Genomic DNA, 23,204 nt, shown 5'->3' with positions numbered 1-23,204 from the left:
CGAGACAGGATGCCGCAGTCACTATATTTACATGCACACCAGAAAAACCCGATTATCAAAATGCATGTAAAGCAAGGAATTACGAGGTGTCATGGTTTGAATCTCAAAGATTCCAGTAACACATCTGGAGAAGCCCGTGTGTACTCGGATACTGGGTGCATGTAACAGCGCAGTCAGATTTACATTAGGCCCAGACTAGGAGAGGAGTTCAACTGCAGGATAACCACTCTGCCACAGGAACACAGGCAGGACATGCACACTCCACTCAGAGAGATCAAGAGTCTAACCCACAACCTCCTCACAGACAGGAAAAGACAGGACAACCACTCTGCCACAGGAGAAACCTTTTGTCTGTCAGTCTATTGATACTTTGCAGTGACATCATGCTGGGGGGATTCTGCATGTATGTTTTTGGCAGAATGCTCTGCAGTTACCAGGAGACACAATGCACACATTAGCAAACAGTACAAAAGAGTTTTAAGATCATCTGAAAACTCAAGAAATAATAAAAAATTGACACATTTTCAGGAGCCTGTGATCAATACGAGAGTTCATGGTCCTGTTTAGGTGTTTCATTTTCAACACAAAAGGTGAGAGTAGCTAACTGAAAAACTGTTGGCTAGCACTAGCTAGCGTATGACTCTGATGTTATTTGGGCGAGACTTGTTTAATAGCACAAATCAACTCACTTGTTGTAATTAACTAAGTCAGCTCTTAATGGTCAGATTGTGTGTCCCACTTATTATGCAAAATTGCCTTTTTAGAGCTTTCAACCATGTTATAGTGATTTTTGCATGTTTGAGCCATCATAAATCACTTATTGCAGCCATATTGCAGATCAACCCCCATTTCACCACCACCTGCATACACTCACTGCTCTGCACTTGCTTTGTTCTCCAATTTTATTTTCTTAATCGGTGATATACATAGGATTCGGCAATGGTTATTTTGGTAGAAATGAAAATAATTCAGCTATCCATTGGAGGTGCCGACAGCTGTATGGCTCTTTATTGTGATGACGTTTACAACAACGTCACCTCCCACTGGGCACTGCAGTTGTCAGAGATTATAACTATATAGCAGAAAATGCACACTAGGTTTTCTTTAAAACAAAGCTCAGATTAGCTTCAGACAGAGCTGTGCCTCTAGTTAGCTTCATGGGTATCAGTAGTAGTACGTTCCACGGCTGATGTTCTGACCTGAGTCCCGTGACCCAGATGTTTGCCACCTCTGCGCTGTGAGCCACCAGGTCCAGGCTGTCGTACAGTTCTCCATAGATGATGGAGAAGGCACAGTCCTCAGAGATCTGCTCATACACCCCACTGCAGCGGAACGTCTCTGTGTTACGCCCCGTGCGCACCTACAACAACACAACAGGGAACACATGGGCAAACAAGTTAAAGGCACTGTACCTGATTTTTCCTGTCTTAAAGACCCTGTAGTTGATTTCAAAACATGTCAGGAACATGCTTTAGTTTGAACATTTAACCCTAAAAATACATAATTAAAGTATACAACAATGTTCAAGTATTTGAGCTAAATCTGTCTTATATTGTGATAGCAGAGACTGCTGTGTGCTGTCTGCATCTAATCATAAAGCTTTTTTTATCCTTTGCAAGCTAGAAAGTGTGTTGTTAGCATGCTAATTATTATTAGTATTATGCTGACAGCAAAACTCCACTCTGGTCTTTGAATGTTGCAAAAAAAATGTGTATAAACTAATTGCAGTGAATAATTAGGTTGCTCAGAATGCTTAAAGAACAAATATTGTGCTTGTGTCTGATATATAACTATAATCTATGTATGACGCCTGTGGATCATGACGTTTTAATTTTTATGGCAATACACATCTAAAAGGACTTAATAAGAGAAACAGGTCCACTGATTTCTGCATTAGAAAACAGCATTGCCTGATGTCGCCGTAAACATCATCACAACAAAGAGCTGTGCAGCTGTCAGATGGATAGTTGCAGTTCAAGGTAGCGAGTATCAGATTTTTTAAAATTTGTACCAAAATGGCTATGCATTGCTTACCGAATCCTACGTGTGTCACAGATTAAGAAAATTTAATTGAAGAACAAGGTGAATACAGAGCAGTGGGCATATGCTGGTGGCGGTGAAAACGAAGGTTGACCGGCAATATGGCGTCTTGATATATATAAGCAATTAAAGATTGCTCATCATGAATGAATCATTCTAAATACAACTATCCCATGGTTAAAAGCTCTGAAAAGTCAATTTTGCAGAATAGGTCTGCTTTAAGGTAAGTGAGGAATAACGTTGGACCACTGCAAACCGTTTAGGTAGGTACAGTGCCTTTAAATGTCTTTTATTTAAAACCTTTGTGTGGTTATGAATATAGCTTGATAGTGCAGACAGGAGCTCATGAGTGTGTGTCAGGTTGAGTGGGGCCTGACCTCCTTCACAGAGTCCAGACTGATGCGGGCCTTGTCGGACTCCTTCTTGGAAGGCTCCCAGCACAGCGCCTGCAGCCCCGTGTCCAGCAAGAAGTATCTTTGGTACACACGTGAGTTTGGACGCACCTTTTTCAGCTCACTGCCCTCCACCTAAAAACAAACAAAAATAATCACAAATTTAAAAAAAAATGCTTTCAATATGGACTTCCTGGAAACAATACAGACATTCCCAATACAAACAAATAAAGCACATTTCTTCATCCATTGCTCATTAAATCTAAGACTAATTTTTATGTCGATATGGACATGTCATACCTCATTTAAAGAGGGGTATTTTACTTCTGTAGTCTATTCACTGTTAACATATAACATATTTAGATCACCATGTTACCTTTTATTGTTTTAAAAAAGATATATTCGCCGAAACAACTTAACATGTTTTCACTTTTCTTTTTGATGTTCTGAGCCCCTCTTCTTTTTGCTTTTCATGCTAAGTCTCTCCTCCTTCAGAGCACTATCACAACACAGTCTGCATGCATTCTGCTAATGAAATTACATCACATCAGGTTTGTGAAGTTGTAGTGGGCTTTTGTATCCTGCTCTTGTATATTTATGGCAAATTGCTGTGTGAGAGCATGGGCTTGTGGACTGATCATTGGACAGAATCGTAGAGCTCACAATAAGGAGGGTTTGAATAGGGCCCGGGAGCGATTGCTAGACTACGCAAATATACACGGACAACATGGGTTTAATGAGGGAATAACGTTCTTAACATGTTAGAAAGCTCCAAAAATGTCAATTTTGCATAATACCCCCTTCTTTAATATTTCATACACACACATACTGTAGTTAGTTAGTACATCTGAGTTACCATGGCATGGATGCAGTCCGCCGCGCTGCTGATTTTCTTCTCTGTCAGGCTGCTGCTGAAAGACACCGTCTTCTTCCTGTCCCGCCCAGATCGCGACCCCTCCTAGACACATGAAGAATAGCTTCACAAATGCATCACAAATTACAGAATGGCTGGTTTCAACCTTGGAATACTTTGACTTTAGATCATACTTTAGACATGTTATGTACCGAAATGGGGAAAAATGTCTCTAGTTTCATATAGGGAATGTATTATTTAAGAAAAATGTAAATGTATCAAAAATGTATGTATCAAGAAAAATGTATGTATAAATCTTAAATGTAATAATTTAATACATTACATTTTACATAAATCCAGAAGGATTAAGACAAAAATTTTAACTAATCCAAAAATCCCTTGCATTTCAGGATATGTTTGCAGTGATCTAAACTACACGGTTAGAAGCTTTTACACAGAGTAAGGCCACATGGAGATGCAGGGAGGGCATCTGACAAACAGGGAGGACATCTGAAACACAGGGACATTTCAGAACATGTTTGTAGAGGTCTAAATTACAAGGTTGTCAGCTTTTAAATAGAATAAGATCTCATGGAGACACAGCGAGGGCATCTGACACAAAGGGACATTTCAGAACACGTTTGCAAAGGTCTAAACTACAGGGTTAGCAGCTCATACACAGAAGAAGCCCCCATGCAGACACTGGTGGCATTTTGCTTACACAAAGGACATTTTGCTAATTATGATATTTAGCTATTTTGTGTAGTACGCAGACTTCTGGAGATATGTCAATTACTTTGGACCACATACACCCTCTAATTCATCATATTAAATTACGGATTTGTCTGGTAAACTGGAGAGGGAGGATTACATCTTATCAGATTACATTACATAACACACTCCTGACTTAATCTCCCGCTCACTGTTGTGTTTCTATTGTTCTATGTGCTGTCCTTGGCCTCCACCATCGGAACCATTAATCATACAAATTCTGCCCGGTAACACTCGGCCAATCAGATAATATTATAGACTGTCAATCAAAGTCTGTTCACCCAAGAACAGTTGAGTCTGACAACAGATATACAATTACAGATAGTGTCAAATTATAAGAATGATAAAATATGTAGGAATTTTCCTCTGCCACAGTAACACATGGAGGACATGGACACTCCTCTCAGAGAGATCAGTAATCTAACCCACAACCTCCTTACTGAGAGGAGGAGATGGCCAATTTTTTATGTTATCATTTGGTGTTTTGGTTCTCAAGCCAATTATCCATTCACAAAAAAAGAATGAGCCTCACATGTGTCTCTTATTTGGGTTTCCAGTTTCAATGCTGAAATCCAGTTGGTTTAAACCTAAAATGACTCTCTCTGATCTGAATGGTCACTATCTAAACCCCAGCTCCTGCAGCCAATCATTAATCAGTGCTAGTGCAGCCTCTGCAGCTCAGTGAGTGAATTCTGGAGGTTCTGAGCTTTCACATGAGCCCTGTCCATACACTGAGAATGAATAAAATTTGTATGTGTCCTATATCTGCAGGTTAAGGCTCTGGTAACCCAGGCTCAATTGTGATAGTGAAACTTTGTAGGACTGTAAGAGCAAGGCTACACACTGTTAATATTTTTAGAGAGACGTCTCACTTGACTAATGTTTTTGAAATGCAATAGGTCAAGCTAATAACTAAAGCTAAATGACATAAATCTGCTGATATCAGGGTAGCATATAGTACAGGGGCTCATTGGTCAGAAGAGTCCCATAAATCCAAAAGCACATTCCCAGTAGATGAGGAGGAGGGGCACCTTTCCGTGGCTAATGCAAACAGTTGATTTAAAGTGTATCAAACGTCCAACAGTCATCCATCATAAATACGGAAACCAGATAACTGACCTGGTCCAATTTAAACTGATTTATCAAAATGCATGTAAACTAGGATAGTTTACATGCATTTTGTAGCACAGTCTGAATACGCTATGAACAAACTAGGAGAGGCGTTCAACTGCAGGGGGTAAGAAACACACAGGGACATAACTGAAAAAAATGGAAATTAAGTCACTCATTTTAGTTCAGCAACGATGATAAAGTACAACAAATAACTTATGAGTAATACAGTCCATAGCATGTCTGAAAATCACATGCTCAATGTAAATGATCTGTTGCTTATCTATTTCTGCCAAAAGTGTGATTATATGCATGATAGTTGTTTTTATTAGCTGGAAAGTTTTAGTGCTAATGCTAAATCACTAGACTCCCTTGAATGCCACTCAATGTCACATAACAAATTTAGATCACCATGTTACCTTTCTTTGTTTTGAAAATGATTTGCAGTAAAATATTTATTGAAACGTTAGATTAGTTTTGTTTTTGATGCTCTGAGTCTCCCCTCCTTTTGCTCTTTGCACTAAGTCACTCCCCCTTTGGAGCATTATCACAGCATAATCAGTGTGCATTTTGCTGATGAAGTTATTGCACATCGCAGCAGGTTTGTGAAGTTGTAGTGTACTGTTTTGTATTATACTTTTATATATTTATGGAAAATTGCTGAGCAGGAGACGACGTAGGCTTGAGGACTAAGATTTGGACAGGATCGTATTGCTAACCATAAAGAGGGTTCCAATAGGGCCCAGCTTACTCAAACATGCATCAAACATGCATGGATAATATCTAGGGTTGGCAGCCCTCCTAATGAAGCATGCCCATCATAGTACCAAGGATTCCTTTATCACTGCTTGCAGTTTAAATTTGTTCAATTTTTTGGCATTCTTTATTATCACATTCATCTTTCCTGCTCTATCACTGGAAAACTGTGTGGGTGGAGCTAATGACAAGATTTGTGTCTGTCAATAAAACAATATATCTTATTGATGAAGCCTCAGTTACCACGGCAACCGACCCCTCCAGTCACTCTCCTCTTCATCTGTTCTGGACTGACATTTCTACAGTGAAGATGACATGAATTCTGAATATTATCTCTAGTTTAAATTTAGGTAAGGTGCTATATTACGCAAAACTGACTCTTTTGAGCTTTAAGTCATAATGTCGGTAAATCCTCAAAAACATATCTGGAGTTGGGTTATGTTTAATTCACACATGTTTGCATAATCCTTTGTGTCTGTCTGTCTACATCTCTGAAGCTCAAATTGCTCTGTTCCACTTTGTGATGTCATGAAATGGCAGTTTTCAGGTTAACAGCTTCCCTTTACCTTTTGTTTAGATTGGAAATTCCAAGGCTGAAATTATCCAAATAATTCTAGTGAAGGTGTATGGAGTTTAAAAACACAGTAGAGCCTGTATTACCACATGACCTCACAGTGTTTTCTGTTTGAGAGAAGAACACAGGCTAAACATGCAGGGTTTGTGTGTTAACACATTTTAGTCCTAAAAGCATTAGACTACTTTTATTCAAAGTACAAAACAACAGCACTCAACTGAATCCCATCATCTCAGGTTGGAAACGCAAGCACCCAATGAACACAGCATTAATAAACGCCATGCTAACCCTTTTCAATAATCCCTCTGATGCTAAGCCTTCAAATAGTAACTCTACTGATGCTACTCCTACTGATACTAACCCTTCAAATACTTACCCTACTGATACTACCCCTACTGATGCAAACCCTACTCATGCTACCCCTACTGATGCTAACCCTACCGATGCTACCCCTTCAACTGCTAAATCCTACTGATGCTACTTATGCTGGTGCTAACCCTTCAAATGCTAACCCTACTGATGCTAACCCTTCAAATGCTAACCCTACTGATGCTAACCCTTCAAATGCTAACCCTACTGATGCTAACCCTTCAAATGCTAACCCTAACCTATCCATAGTGGTCCATGGGCATATACTAGTGTATCATTCTTATATTTTTTTCTGATAAAGCTCAAGATCATTCACTAACTATTCAAAAAAAAAGTTCATTTCTGTCCTGTGAATGTGACTTTTTAGTATAGATACTTGCTCAAATGAGTACTTGGTATCAACACTAGTTTTAGTATTGATTAGTATCTCATTTTCTATTCTTCTGACAAGATCTGCAAACCACACAGTGTGCGCTGGTCAAATGCACAGGACACATTTCCTTATGACAACAGTAAAGTGTACCTTAACCTTAACTCCAATCCAATCCAACTTTATTTATAAAGCACTTTAAAAACAACACAGTCGACCAAAGTACTGTACACAGGTTAAAACACAAAAAACATGAGACGCAATAACATTAAAAACATGATAAATGTCAACTCTTTACACTGAGTTAAAAGCCAAGCTGAAAAAAAGAGTTTTAAGAAGAGATTTAAAAACAGGAAGTGAGTCGGCCATTTTAACATTCAGCGGAAGTGCATTCCAGAGTTTAGGAGCAGCCACTGAAAAGGCCCGATCACCCCTAAATTTCCTTTTTGGCTTAGGGACCACAAGGAGAACCTGACCTGCAGACCTGAGAGAGCGGGAGGGCGTGTAACTCTTCAAATGCTAACCCTTGAAATCCTAATCCCATATATATAATGTGATCCCAGAGCCAGGAGGAGCGGTGGTGATGTCCTCATTAAAGATCTAGAATGGAGGTCAAGTGGAGTGGAGCAGAGGAGAGGGGGGGCAGAAATCTCATTAAATGCACAAACAACATGGTCTAATTATGCTGTTGTGGCTATGAGAGATCCTGCTTGAGTCATTGTTAAAAAGAGGGTATTATGCTAAATCATTTTTTTTGTGCTTTTTACCATGTTATGATGTTGTTCCCTCATCAAAAACATGCTTGAAGAGGTTTTAGATGTCATCCATGTGTGTCCTACTTGAACTTTTCTTACGATTAGCTGTAAGTTTCTGTCCAGTGCTCCGCCCATAAGCCTACATCACCCAGACTTCCACATGTCAATTGTCTAGAAATATACAAAAACATGGTACTAAGCTGTACACAGCAAATTAACAAACCTGATGCAATGTGCAGAAGTTTCATTAGCAGGATACACACTGATTGCGATTGTGTTGTGATAACGCTCTGAAGGGGGAGTGGTTTTGGCAAATATAGCATTTTCAAAATAATAAAGGTAACATGGTGATTCATTATGAATTCAGTGCAGTGATCCACAAATGTAAAATGTTTCTATCCTCTCCTTCCATATAAGGTGCAGGTGTGTGTATAAAATGTTGTTACCAAATTATTAAATTATTATATTATATATATTTTCCTTGAAGTGTATTCCATTTTTGTGAAGCAAAGCAGCTAAAAGTCCTCTTTCCCATCTAGTGGTGCAGCTCGTCCTTAGCCTTATGCAGTCATGTGATCTGGTATTAAATGTTCCAGTATCAATCATTAAAAAGCAGGTGAGGTTCTGGCAGGTTTTTGATGTAGTCCCTTATAGATACATTTCATACACCTTCCCTGTTCACCTGTGCTTCTCTATTTCTCTCCTCACCCCTCTCTCTCCCTTCCTCTCTCTCTGTCTTTCTCCCTCTCTCTTTCTGCCTCTCCCTTCCCCTCTCTCTCTTACTCTCACTGTCTCTGTCTGTCTCTTCTTCCCTCCCTTCCTCCCTGTCTTTCTCCTTCTCGCTCCCTCTGTCTCTCCTTCTCTCTCTTATTCTCTTCCTCCCTCTGTCTCTCTCTGTCTCCCTCCCTCCTTCCCTCTCTCCTCTCTCTTCTTCTCTTCCTCCCTCTGTCTCTCTGTCTATCTCTCTCTCCCTCTCTCCCTCGCTCTTTCTCTCCCTGTCTCTCTCCTTCTCTCTCTTATTCTCTTCCTCCCTCAGTCCACTCTGTCTTTCTCCCTCTCTCCCTCCCTCTCCCACTGTCTCTCTCCTTCTCTCTGTGCTCTACAACGACATCACTTTTTCATCCATCTACTGTACATTACCAGACATTCTTCTGGAACTTTAAAAGAGAAAAAGAGCTAGAGTGAGGGAGAGTATGAGAGAAAAAAGAGGTGGGGAGAGGGAGACAGAGAGAGGGAATGAGCGAGAGAAGGAAAACAGCCAAAAGTGTAAGGCATCGGGGATTCTATTATTTATGTACTGAGAGGACACCGATAAAACAAAAAGAAGGAAGAGAGAGAAAGATGGGAGAGAGGTAGAGATAAGAAGGGGAAGTAGAGGACAGATATAAGGAAGAGAGGGGGAACAGAGAGAGCAGGAGAAAGAAAGATAAGGGGTGGGCAAGAAAGAGAAGATAAGAGAGACGGGAGAAAGAGACAGACTAAAAGAGGTGGGGAAGAGAGGATGACAGAGGGAGGAGGAGAGAAAGGGAAGTGACAGAGAAGGAAAAAGAGAGAGAGCCTAAAAGGGGTGATGGAAAGAGGAAAGAGACAGAGAAGGAAAGAAAGAGATAGCAGAGGGTGAGTAGAGGAGAGACAGAGATGGAGCGAAAGAGAAAATGAGAGCGATGAGGAGAGAAAAGAGGGAGGAAACAAGAGAGGGAAGAGAAGGGGGGAGACTAAGAGAAGTGAGACAGAGAGGAGGGGGTTGACAGAGGTAGAGAGAGATTGAGAGGAAGAAAGAGAAGTGAGGCAGAGAGGAGGGGGATGACAGAGTTAGAGAGAGATGGAGAGGAAGAAAGAAAGATGGGAAAATATGAGAGGGAGGGAGACTACAAGAGGTGACTGGAAGGGAGACGGAGAGAGAGGGAGAGAGAGAGAAGAAATTAAAAGAGGATAATGAGAGGAGAGAGACCAAGGAGGAGGGAAAGACATAAGAGAGGAAAGGAGATGAGAGAAACGAGGGGGAATGGGAGAGAGGAGGAGGGATAAGAAGCTACACACAAGTGATTCAAGAGGGAAGGAGAAAGAGACTAAAAGAGGTAATGGGAAGAGGAAAGAGATGAAGAGGGCAGAGAAGGAAGAGGAGGAGAGAGAGAGACAGCGAGAGAGGAGGGGAAGTGAGGGAAGAGGATGAAAAGAAACGGCAGAAGAGGTAAAACATCAGAGAATGACGTCACTGAAGTCTTTGAGCCAGATCAAAACAGCTCATACTGAGGGATGGCCCATTAAAACAACTGCAGTCTGCAGATAGTCGACATATACAAGTGTTTCCCAGTCTCAATTTATGGACAGGCCTCATGTGAAAGATCAGGACCTCCAGAATTCACCCACTGAGCTGCAGGTGCTGGGGTTTAAGTAAAACAGCTGACAGAAATCCTATAATGAGTTACACACATCTGCTAAATGTGGCTATTAGATCTAGTAGTAGTAGATAATTTAATGACCTTATAAGGAAACAGGTTTGCAAACTGGGCAGTACCTGGAGAACTAAAGGGGACAGTAAGGGGGGGAAAAGGAAGGGTGCGGAGGACTAAAGAGAGTGAGGGGGTAGGAGGGGCAGGGTCTGGAGGTATGAGGGTCAGTGTGATTGGTTTAATAGGTATCCACATTTCAACTCCGCCCCTGCAGCCAGGTAGTTGTAATCAGAAACACCTGACAGTAATCAGTCCTGTGTGATGTCATCAACTACTTGAAATTGCAGGGGCCACTGAAGATAGTACACACTTAGATTTAGACATTTTTGACCAGAAAGCTGCAAATTTACACTAAAACTGTCAAACTAAAAAATTATAATAACTAGGAACAGTACAATGTAATTAAAACAGCATATATGCAGTTTAGTAGTGAAAAAAGGAGATATAGTTTGACTTTAAGATAACAGAACTTTCAACATCAGGTGACACAATGTAAATGATGTCCGACATTTGGAACACGGGATATTACAACAGAGCAGCTTTTATCTGTTGTATTTACACTGGAACGCTTACAGGTGTCCATTTATGTATTAGTTGCCCAGGTAACAGTGGTACAAATAAAGCTATCACATTAATTACTACATCACCTTATCTTTCAATACAAGACATGTGATTTATGTGTATAATATGAATTGAGATGTGGAGGGCTGAATAAATAATGATTCATTAAGGGTTTCATTTATTTATTGCAGCTCATATTCGTTAGCAAAACATCTAGAATAGTTTCATTGGGATAATCCTGCTTTAGTGTTATCACTCAGTGGCGTAATCACATTCAGTACTGTCATGTATCGTCTATATTTTCTTCAAATATATATATATATATATATATATATATATATATATATATATATATATATATATATATATATATATATATATAGTACTTGTAAATGTGTCATTGTGACAGGGTCTAGTTACAAACGACTGTAGTCCTGTTCTTAGTAAAGGTTTGGCGTCTGTGCCTCTGATCTGGTGCTATTTAGTCAGAGGCTCAAATGAATCACATGGAACAGTATTTCCCCTATAGTCTCACACTGTGTTGTGTACTGGTAATCCTTCAGTAAACATAATCCTGTTATCTTGTTTAAATGTTGGCTTTCAAATCCAGAATGATATCTCTCTGTATTTTTATACAGCTGGATATCAGTCTGGTTCCCACGCCCTCCGTTGCCTCTCTGGCCGGGCCAAATGTGATCATCCAATCAGATTTGGGGTTTTTTCAGTGACACATGTGAAACGAAGGAGCTCATTGGTCACCCAAGATTTACAAATAAAATCTAATTGATCTCACCTCAGATTAACAGTTTAGTGCGTCGCCGTTTAATTCTGCAAAAATCTATAATGTTTTTCCACCCCTTGTGATATTTTTTTCCATTATTTTTTCCCATACGGACAGACCATACATGTCCCTGATTGGCTAATCCACCTGTCAATCACACCCATTTGAAAACAGGGAGATTCACCGGTGACTAAACTCACATCTTTGTAAAGTATTAAAGTATATTTTATGGATCTCAGGCAAGTTTAAATGTCTGTCTGTTCAACTGACCCATTCTTATGGTTGTAAAATTTGCTAAAACAAAAGCAGTTACATTAATAAAAAACAGTTCAATTTCACCTTTTTTAGCAAAAATCTGAAATCATTATAAATGCTCGGTTTATGCTCCCAGGGTCCCTGTACCTCTGTTTGAGAAACACTGGCACAGAATGTTAAGCAGTGAACACATTTCCTCATTGCAATCCACTCAGGAATGATCTGACAATGATTCTACTGAACAAGGCCAGACATGTTGTACGTGTGATGAGGCAGGTTTTAAAGGCCCTGTACCCATGTTTTTCCATGTATCTGAGCTAAATGTGTCTGGCCTCAGTACAGATATATTGTATAAGCTGCTCTTGAGGTCAAAATAAGTCCACTGCATACTGTCTGCAACTAATTACAAAGTGTTTTATTGTCCAATGATCAGTAAGTGTGTGTTAGCATGCTAGTTGTTGTTAGCATAGTTGTGAAAAGTACATATGAACTCATCACGGTGAATAATTACTATGCTCTGAATGCTTAAGGTAAGTGTGGAATAACTTTGAACCACTGCAAACCATTTAAAATGAACTAGATGCGTAGTTCAAGTTCTTAAGACGGTAAATCTGCTGAACCTTGCACTATCGTTTCATTTGGCCCGTTGTATTCCCATGTCTGTGGTCCCTGTGACGTGGTATTTTTTCTTGTAAGTGTGCGTCGTTCTCACAATCGGAGCAGCCGTTTGAACCACAGCCCTGCAGCCGTGTGGAAACAGGAAGCAGCCGACAGCACCTCTGAGAACTTCCTGTGGCAAAATAATAACTTTTTATAGTGATAGAAAGCTGACAGTGTGAACAGAAAGACTTTTACACATGATCACCCACGTATGGCACATCTTAGAGCAGAGGGCGTGTAGCGGCGGTGGTGAAAACCGGTGCAATGACCAGAGGTGGAAGAGTAACATTTCCTCCAAATAATATTACTCAAGTGAAAGTACAAAGTAGTGGTCCAAGAAATGACACAAGAGTAAAAAAAGGTATTTGGGAAAACTACAACTCCGACAGTAACTTAAAGAGTAATTGTTTGACTGAATGTAATTTTAAGGACGAAACATAATACAAAAATGAGACAAACTAATTCATACTTGAAGCAGCACTACAAGAAACACAAATGTTCAAATCATTTCATATTGTCAACATAAACCTTTTGTCACTTGTAGATTTACTCACAGTGGGAAGAGGAACCCCATATTTACTCAACAAAGGGTACTGTTACTTCAATTAAAATATTACTCAAGTAAGAGTAAAATGGTGTTAGAAAAGTACTCTGGAAAGTACAATTTCTTTCAAAAGCAGAGTAAATGAAACTGAGTACTCCCTATTTCTGGCAATGACGCCTTGAATACAGGAGATCAAAGATGACTGAAACATGCACAAATAACCCTAAATATAAAGTCAGAGGGTAAATGAGGAGCAGAAACAACTATAACATGGTTTAAAACTCTGAAAGGTTGATTCTCCAGAATAGGTCAGCTTTAATATAGAATAATTAAGCGCAATGAGAACATGTTTTCTTCCTTTATGTGGTCAGATGAACTAGGTTGTGGTGAGCGCTTCTGAACCACTGCCTATCAAAAGTGACCCGGTGGAAACAAATGATATTTTAACAGGCAACAGGACTACTATATATGAAGTCTTTTGGATTGCATTGTCCTGTCTACACACGTTCTGTTCATTTCAGTTCAAATATAGATTACTGTTTAATCATTGAAGGGGCTGGTCCATATTTTAAACGGTTTGCAGTGGTCCAAAGTTATTCCTCACTTATCTGCAGTGGGGCAAGACACATTGTGCTCAACTATATGGAAAAAATCAGGTGCAAATATTTTATTATTTTGTCTTTTGCACATTAGTTTGTCTTGTTTTGCATAATTTTCCTTGTCAAAACCTGCACAGGTATGAACAATCAGGAAGAAGTGATAACTCATAACTAATCAGATCATGAGGCAACAAGAATGTGCTAAATATGACGTCTTTTGGATTGCACTGTCCTGTCCTCCATAGGCACAGACAAACTAGTTCACCGGCGCTACACACTGGGGAATATATCAGCGTATCTATGTGGATATGTGAGTTCTTTGCATTTGTGGATGTGGGAGATGTATTTAACAAAAGTTTGAGATCTTTGCTTGCTCTGCTGTTGTGACACTTCGCCCAATCAGCTTGTAGTATTCATCTGAACTTTCAGGTCAGTACTGGAGGTTGTAGGGTCAGGCGGCAGGTGAGATTCAGATCTGTGCGTTTGGACCTGAAATTCAATGGAACCGTTTCTATTATTAAGATCAGGACCTATGTGGTAGTTTATCAATATACCAAAAATAAAATAAAATTAAGTCATGTAGGACTGGGGGCTGGGCTCTGCTATGTGGGACACTGAAATCACCCAAACATAACTGATTTTTGAAAGAAATAAAATCAAATATCTATATCTGAACTCGCAAATAGATGTTTAGTAACTCCAATGATGAGGTAACAACATTCTAACATGGTTTAAAGCTCATATGAGTCAAGTTTGCATAATACAGGACCTTTAAGTGCTCAAGACCTACAGACAAGATTAACATTCAAATTCATCCCTCCATTTTCACCTCGAACGCCACACGCATTTGGGTATTCTCACAGATAAACTTCACCTTCTGTCTGCGTCTGACCAAACCTGCGGTGAACCTGAGACAGCAGACACGGAGGAATGCCTGTTTCCTGTTTGTCCGATACATTCCACTCTGCTCTGTGAACTCGAGGGAAGGAGGGAGGGAATGAGGGAGATAGAGGGGCTCAGAGTGACAAAAGTATTACTGTACTGTATTACTGTTATTGTTAGGGGTGGGCGATAGTGACTAAAATGAATGTTTAAAAAGACCCAATGGGAGCTGACGTTGCCATAACTGTCATCACAATAAAGACCCGTGTAGCTGTTTTTCTTTTTTTTTTTCATTTGTACTAAAATGAATGACAATGAAGAAAGTAGAGAGCAGTGGGCGTGTACCGGTGGAAGTGAAAATAGGGGTTGATCGGCAATACGGAGTCTTCAAAATAAGCGATTAACAATTGCTCACACATTTCCAAATCACTCCAAATACAACTTCAGGTGAGTAAATGATGAGAGGAAACAACTGTAAGATGGTTAAAAGCTAAAAAAAGTTGATTTTGCATAATAGATACACTTTAACAAAGCATGAGGAATGTGCTACAATGTGCCGAAATGTTTTGAGGGAGGTTCAGGTATTAAAAGTGCGTGGAGCATAAATGGCCTACGGATAAATGCGGTCCACAGAGCAGACAGGTGTGGGCAGGTTCTCATTAGAAACTGATTAGCTTTAGCCTCCTCCTGTCTCTGCAGTGTCACGTTCCCTCCTCTTCTTCCTCGTTAGCATGTTAACATTGTCATTAACAAACGCCTACCCCCTGTCCCCACCATCACTGATCTATTTAAGCCCCATTGCTTCTCTGTCAAACATACTAAACCTAGTATTCAAACCAGATACTTATTTAAACATCTATCAATACTTAAATGACATTAACAGGACATTTGAGCCTCTCTTAAATATTTTCTCAGAACCACATGGTAACATAAGTATTAAAAGTAAATTATTTTGTGTTGAAAAAGCCTACTGATGTAAAAGGAACTGTATGTGGCCTGCGCTAGGTACTAGAGTCACACCTGAACCTGTGTTGCCAGAGCTTTAACCACAGAGGACACATACAAGGTTTTCTCATTCTTAGTATATGGACAGACCACGCCTCATGTGAAAGCTCTGAAACTCCAGAATTTAAACCATAGATTGTATAACAGCAGTGGCTTGAGAGAGTGTGATATCAACCATAGCATTCAGCTCCAGCCTAAATGAAACCAATCATGGCTAACACTTATAGCGGCTAATCTTCAACCATGTACGAAATCAGAGCGCAAAACCAAAGACCCGATCAAAGGTGTTGAAGGTACATGCCCCTTCCCGCTCGCTTAGCAACGAGGCTCTCAATCAAACCTGCTACTACGCGACATGAGCAAACTCAAGGAAAAGATGGCACCTAATTGGTCTGTCATCATTGTTCATATCTTGATTTACAAACAAAATAGTGAAATAAAAACCCCAAGATCATGTAGAGCGAGTTAAAGTCAACATTTTAAAGCAGATCTATTATGATAAATCAACTTTGCAGAGTTTTTAACCATGTTGTAGTTGTTTCCTCTCACCATTCACTCACCCGAAGTTGTATTTAGAGCGAGGTGCCGACAGATGCACCTCTCTTTGTGGCGATGACTTTTACAATAATGTTAGCTCCCATTGGGCACCACAATTTTCTAAACAGGTCAAGTCAGTGGTTTCTTTTATTAAGTCATTTTAGATTAATATTACTATTTAAAATGTGCAAATTATAACATAATGATCCACAGATGTCACAGATTATAACTATATAGCAGACACAAGCACAATATGTCTTCTTTAAGGTCGTAATGAGAAGCCTGACAGCAGCAGTAACAAAGAGAAAGACGTTCACATTTTTCAATAGAAAGTGAACTGCAACCAGGGCTCGACGGAATCACTTGAGAGCCTGGAGGAAGCAAGCCCACTCACAGTTGTCTTCATATTTCAGTTCAATAAAAACATCAGAAATGCTTTTATTTTAGTATATTATCTAGCTAAAAAGTGACATACTGGGGCTTTAGTTTCACATAGCACATTTACTTACCATGCTATTACAATGCTATTACTGTGCTGCTACCCCTGTTATAGTTCATGTATATTCAGGTATGTTTTTGTAACCACAACCATAAAAGAAGTTTTGTTTTGTTTCACGTTTGCATGAGTAACTGTGCATGTAGTCCAACTCTCCCTACACAACTCTAAACCCTCTGTTCCACCTTGTGATGCCATCAGGTGATATAACAGGAAGTGCTCCATGTTGTAAAATCCTTTGCTACACCTTTGCCAAACTCATTCTCTTCATTTCAGTTCAAATAAAGATTACTGTTGAATCATTAAAGGTGCTCTGCCAGAATTTTACTTTCTTAAAAACCAGTTCATTTTAAACGGTTTGCAGTGGTCCAAAGTTATTCCTCACTTACTTTAGGCATTTTGAGCATCCTAATATTCACCACAATGAGTTTAAAAAGAAAAAGAAGAAGAACTTTTGACAAGTCTCACAGACCAGAGCGGAGTTTTACCATCACAGTGAAGTTAACAACAACAAGCATGCTAACACACAGTTCCTGATTATCAGACATAAATAAATGCTTCAAATGCAGACAGTACACAGCGGACTTATTTGGACCTCAAGAGCTGCTTATACAATAAATCTGTACTGGGGCATATATACATGGAAAAACAGGGCCTTTAACATTTTCTCTTTAATTTTTGTCATTTCCATGTTAGTGTAGCCTGTTTTGCATAATTTCCATTGTCACAAACTGTACAGGTGTGAATAATCTGAAAGAAATCAGATTACTCACATGAGATCGAGGTGCTTACATGGCATTTCAATAATCTGATAACTCCAGAAATGTAAACATAGACAGTGCCGTCCTGGAACAAACAAGGCCAACATTTAGTGTGGTGCCAACATTTGGACAGCACTTGTCTATACGTGATTTAGAGCAGCACCAAGGACACGAGCGAGCTCATGTCCTCTGGGTACAGACAGGGACAGGTGGGAGACAGGGACAGACAGAGAAAGAGACAGACAGAGGGAACGAGAGAGAGAGACAGAGACAAAGACAGGGACAGAGAGGGAGACAGGGACAGAGAGAGAAAGAGAGAGACAGAGACAGGGACAGAGAGAGAAAGAGGGAGACAGAGAGAAAGAGAGGGACAGAGAGAGAAAGAGAGAGACAGAGAGAAAGAGAGGGACAGAGAAAGAAAGAGAGAGACAGGGACAGAGAGAAAGAGAGAGACAGGGACAAAGAGGGAGACAGGCACAGAGAGAGAAAGAGGGAGACTGAGGGAAAGAGAGAGAGGGACAGAGACAGAAAGCGAGAGAGGGACAGAGAGAGAAAGAGAGAGACAGGGACAGGGGGGAGACAGGGACAGAGAGGGAGATGGGGACAGAGAAAGAGGGAGACAGAGGGAAAGAGAGAGAGGAACAGAGAGAGAAAGAGGGTGACAGAGGGAAAGAGAGAGAGAGACAGAGAGAGAGAAAGAGGGAGACAGAGGGAAAGAGAGAGAGGGACAGAGATAGAAAGAGGGAGAAAGATGGAAAGAGAGAGATGGACAGAGAGGGTGACAGCGACAAAGAGCGAGAGACAGGGATGGAGTGAGACAGAGAGAGAGAGAGACAAGGACAGAGAGAGAGGGGTAGAGAGAGGGGGACAGAGGAAGGGAAAAAGGAAGAGGGAGACAGGAAGAGAGAGACTGTGAGCCAGGGAAAGAGAGAGGGAGGGGTAGGGGCTGAGAGAGAAAGAGGGAGAGAGAACCATAGAGGGGACAGAAAGAGAGAGGGACAGAGAGTAAAAGAGAGAGAGAGGGAGACAGGAAAGGGAGGGTAGAGAGAGGTGGAAAGAGAGAGATAGCGAGTGAGACAGAGAGAGAGAGACAGAAAGGGGAGGCAGGGGCAGAGAGAGAAGAGGGACAGAGATGTTCATCACTTCCTTTGTTTACATACACACTAAAATCTGATTATAATCTGATTTATGGACCTTTAAGATTAGAAGTTTGTGCAACTACAGGCTTAATTAAAGCTCGACACCCCAGCCCTACTTTAGCCATGGTTTACTACTATAGCTGAGTGGTAGTAGCCTAGTAGCTGCTGTAGTTCGCCTCTGGTTCAGTCCTGGTTTAGTCTATGCTTACTCCTGGTTTTAGCCCGGTTCAGAGTCCTGGTTTAGGTTGCATTCAAATTTCAGTTGTGGTTTGGGGCCGGTTTGAGTCCAAAGTTAGCCCAGGTTTGGTCCTGTTCTAGTCCTGGTTTAGTCCTAGTATGGTCAAGCCAAGGGTCACTTCTGAATTTAGCACAAGTTTAGTCCCAATTTTGATATGGTCTAAGTGTAAGTGTGAACGCACCCTAGTATCGAAAGTCAGATAGTAACCAATATTAAAACTAGTATCGAAACTAGATACTCATTTGAGCCGATATCGATACTAAAAAAGTCACATTCTCAGGACAGAAATGAACCTTTCCTGAATAACTTTAGAGTGATTTTGAGCTGTATCAGAACAAGTGTGGACATGGACCACTATGGAATCTACCTGGACGACTGAGGGATTACACACATGGTAGTATAAAAGAAAGTACTACCATTTAATTATGAAAATCACATTCTAGTGTCTAAATCAAGAGTATTTTTATTATTATTGTGGTGTCAGAATTGGTATTGATGATCAAGTAGTACATTTAAAGTTATTTCCAGTTGAGTCCCAGTTTGTATGTGGTGACTGTGTGAACGCATCCATAGTCCTGGTTGGTTTAGTCCTGTTTTAGCCTAGTCCAGTCATAATTCTTTCATTTGACACATTCAGAGTTGCAGTCTTGAGCTGTGCGCGCGCTGTCACTCCATCGCCCCCTCTGCTTCTGCCTTTGAAATCATAATTACACAAGGTTTGATTGAGTGGGCCGCTGATGACTTTGTATTGAGAGGCAGGGTATACGTACAGGCGAGCTGCAGCTGCTATACCCCCCACACGCACGCTGCACGCAACGTTTTCATCTTACCCAACGCACTGAGCCAGAACGGAAGCATGCACACCAACCAGCTCGACAATCAATACAACATCTACGACACGTTTCGGGCTGTGAAAAAGAAAAATGCAATGCCACGTGGTATTTGGTGAGGCTGTTTTGATTTCTGAAGGTGACTGACTGGAGAAAGCGCGGCCCGTGTGAGAGCGCAGCACGTGATGAAGACATGAGCAGCTGAACACGGCGGCGGTGGCAACAGTTAGTTCGCCTAAGTTTACCCACGGATGGAGGCTACCGATGACCGATCCGTGGCCTACCTTGATGAGACTGCTGCGCCGCGGGATGGTCTTGGAACCGGAGTCGGAGCCGGCACTGTCCCCCCAAGCCTCGGCCAAGCACTCGCTCTGGACCCGCCTGACTGCCTCCGGAACGCCGCAGTTTCCGTTGGACACCGCGGATCGGTCTGGTGGTGCTGGGCTCGCTGCTCTGGCTCCATCCTTCCACGAAGCCACCGGTGGAGCCACGGCCGTCTTCCTCTCTCCGTGCTCGGCCATGGCGCGCTGCTTGTCACGGGGATGTGTGTGTGGTGGTGGTGTTAGTGGTGGTGGTGCTGCTGCCGCTTGAGCTCAGAGGTGCGCGGAGTCGGGGCAGAGAGCGGAGGACGCTGCGCACGGCGCGGGGGGACAGCGGAGTGGAGGCATGGTACAGCGGGGAGATGTGCGCCTCTTCCCCCGGCGTGTGTGGAGCTGTGAAGGCGGCGGAGCGGTGACAGGCGCGGGGAGGGGACACGCCTTCCGCACGCTGCCTCACGCGCCTTCCCCTCCCGCCCACATCCATCACACACACACACACACACGCACCCCCCCACACACACACACGCACACACACGCACACACACAGTCATAACGCGCGCACAGCAGAGGACAGATGCGTGTGTGCTCGTTGCAGGGACAGTAAAAGCCGCTGAACTCAGATGACTTGGGGGGATTTGGGATTTGGACAGAGACCGGGACTGTGAGGGACCCTGTGGTGCGCACGCTTCATGGACGTCACGAAGACATGGCCTGATTAAAGAGATGTGTTCCCTCTGAGATCTACAAACGATCACACTCGGGTCAGTTCTGTCTGAGTTCCTGCATGTCGACTGCGCCCCATCAGCAGGATTCACAGTGACCTACACGTTTAGCCCACGATTTTGCATGAATGTAGGCGTGCCCACTTTACTTGGCTACAGCTGGACCTATACAACCACTACTGTCACTTTTCCCATTAATAGGCTAGTCATAACTTAAAGGTCCTATATTATACAAATATGACTTATGTGGGCTTTTATGTTATAATCTTGTTAACTTATCCAAAATAGACCCAGAGTTGTGTGTTGTTTCATTCACATAATGTTGTTGCTTTTTATTTTGAATATTTTAGTTTTACCTTTTGTACAGTTGAGCTTGTCAACAGAGAGTTTGCTGGTGCACTGAGGAGTGAAGCAGTTTCAGTGAGGGTGAAAGAACAGCTGTGACTACAAAGTTAGACAAACCCAGAGAAGAAATGATCCAAATGATTCTAGTGAAGGTGTATGGAGTTTAAAAACACAGTGGAGCACTTCCTGTATCACCACAAGGTGGAGCAGAGTGTTTTCAGTAAAGAGAAGAACTCAGCCTAAATACGCAGGGTGTGTGAGTGAAACAAAATACAAGTCCAGGTTGTTTGGGATGAGGAAACACAGCATAGATCAAAAATAGTGCCCTTTAAAGTGCATATGGCAGGTTAGAGCAGGCTAGATGTGCTTTTCACTAAAACATAGATAATTTAGTTATTTTTAAGATTTTACTAAATATCTTGCCTGGATTATTATTATTATAATTATTATTATTATTAATTTTATATTTGTATTATTTTGGTGGCTTAAAAGCTAATTTTGCTTACCAGTTTACTAGCAGCAGATATGACATAGGATATGGAGAGGTAAGTCCATTTCCTTTTGTAATGTAAACAGAGGCCAAAACCAATTATTATGATTAGACAAATACAAATAAATGACTACACCAAAGTAACTGATGTAAAACTATGACCACAGATACTATCTCACCAAACCAAGGCATGATTAGAAAACCATGAAAACCTGTCATATGCACTTTATTAACTGTAACAATCTGTTTAAACCCTACCCAGAGGACAGGTCAGAGTTCTAATCTGTCACTGTAGTCACTGTGGGTCTATCCACATGAAACAGCATCCTCTCTGTCAGCATAAAGTTTTTTTTTTGTTTTTTTTTTGACAATAGCTTCATAAAATTGTGCCATTATTCAACTGATGTAAAGTTGAACGGACGTTTAAGCCATAAAATTAATATGACATGTCTGTGGATCCAATCCCACACAAATAATGATAAATGCCAACATTTGTGGATCATAAGTTTGGAAATTTCTTTCAAAAACACTGAATCTTCCATAGAGTTATATACATCTGAAATTATGACATCATCAAATTCTAGAATGTTAATGGTAAAAAAAGATATGACTGTTGCCATAGCGATTAACAATTTAAAACAAAATATTATATATTTTGAATGGATGGAAAAATAAGTCCTCTCCTCCAGGTCTGACAAGGGTGTATTGTCACCTACCTGGCCTGGTCAATGTGAGTACTGATACTCTGCAGCTGATGTCATCAAGATTCTGTGGGGATGTAATGCTAACTGGGGCACTGCTCTGTCTGAAGCTCTGTTACTCAAGTCAGTCAAGTTAATCTGTGCTATGTTTTAACACAATTTCAAAGAAGAAAGAATTGATTTAGTTGGAACTACAACAGGTGAGCTGATTTGTGCTGCCCCTTAAAATAACCAGAGGTGCAAAGTAACACAGAAAATGTAATAGTGAATGTAAAAGTACAGTAGCCTACAAAAGTAAATATTTTTGATATCTGCACTTTACTTCAATCAATTTATAGTGAGAGCAGGTATCTGTATTTTGTAGTCCACTACATTTTTGAACAGGACTAAAAAGTAAAAGTAGTATTTATGATTGTTTGAAAGCTGCTGAAAAGGCTGACGGCTTATAATTTTTTTTATGAAATTCATAGTTTGAGCAAACAAAAATATACAAATAATAAAAACAGGTTGAATTCAATCACTTGTTTCTGTTGAACACAACTCAGCACAAATCTTTTATTAGATCTGACAGTTAGAACACATTTAAAACAGTATTGCCTTTATATTTATATTTTATTTGTAGAGACACAGGTTCACTTTTACTGGTAGTAGTCACTAATACAGATGTCCCAGGGCTGACCTGATAACTGTACAGGAACATCTGAATCTTGTCAATAACAGAAACTTAAACATCCAGTTATCTCCACAGACATTACCTGTAACTTGGCCTGGTGGAGTTGGGCAAGTTTAACGAGTGGTGTGGCCTCAGGACCTTCTCTGGACCAAGGTCTGGTCCTGTGAAGTGTGAATGCCAAGATTCAGACTTTGGACTAAATCCAGGAAGCAACACGTATTT

General features: G+C 40.9%; 1 protein-coding gene across 2 annotated transcripts in view; it reads right to left on the bottom strand.

Annotated features, from left to right (window-relative positions):
- LOC117378779 (inactive phospholipase C-like protein 2) overlaps nt 1-20,458 on the bottom strand; it is a 46,438-nt gene extending 25,980 nt beyond the window's left edge. For both annotated transcript variants that reach the window (XM_033975447.2, XM_055225305.1), the window contains exons 1-4: nt 20,016-20,458; nt 3,289-3,390; nt 2,418-2,567; nt 1,200-1,360 (exon numbers count right to left, since the gene is read on the bottom strand). In XM_033975447.2, the coding sequence (XP_033831338.1) occupies nt 1,200-1,360; nt 2,418-2,567; nt 3,289-3,390; nt 20,016-20,252 (650 nt within the window). In that variant the 5' untranslated portion in view covers nt 20,253-20,458. The remainder of the gene's footprint in view (nt 1-1,199; nt 1,361-2,417; nt 2,568-3,288; nt 3,391-20,015) is intronic.
- Between the last annotated feature and the right edge of the window lie 2,746 nt (nt 20,459-23,204).

The sequence above is a fragment of the Periophthalmus magnuspinnatus genome, chromosome 11 (genome assembly GCF_009829125.3).
Source record: "Periophthalmus magnuspinnatus isolate fPerMag1 chromosome 11, fPerMag1.2.pri, whole genome shotgun sequence".
NCBI lineage: Eukaryota > Metazoa > Chordata > Actinopteri > Gobiiformes > Gobiidae > Periophthalmus > Periophthalmus magnuspinnatus.
Note: the sequence above shows the minus strand (reverse complement) of the source record. Positions and strands in the feature narration are given on the sequence as shown.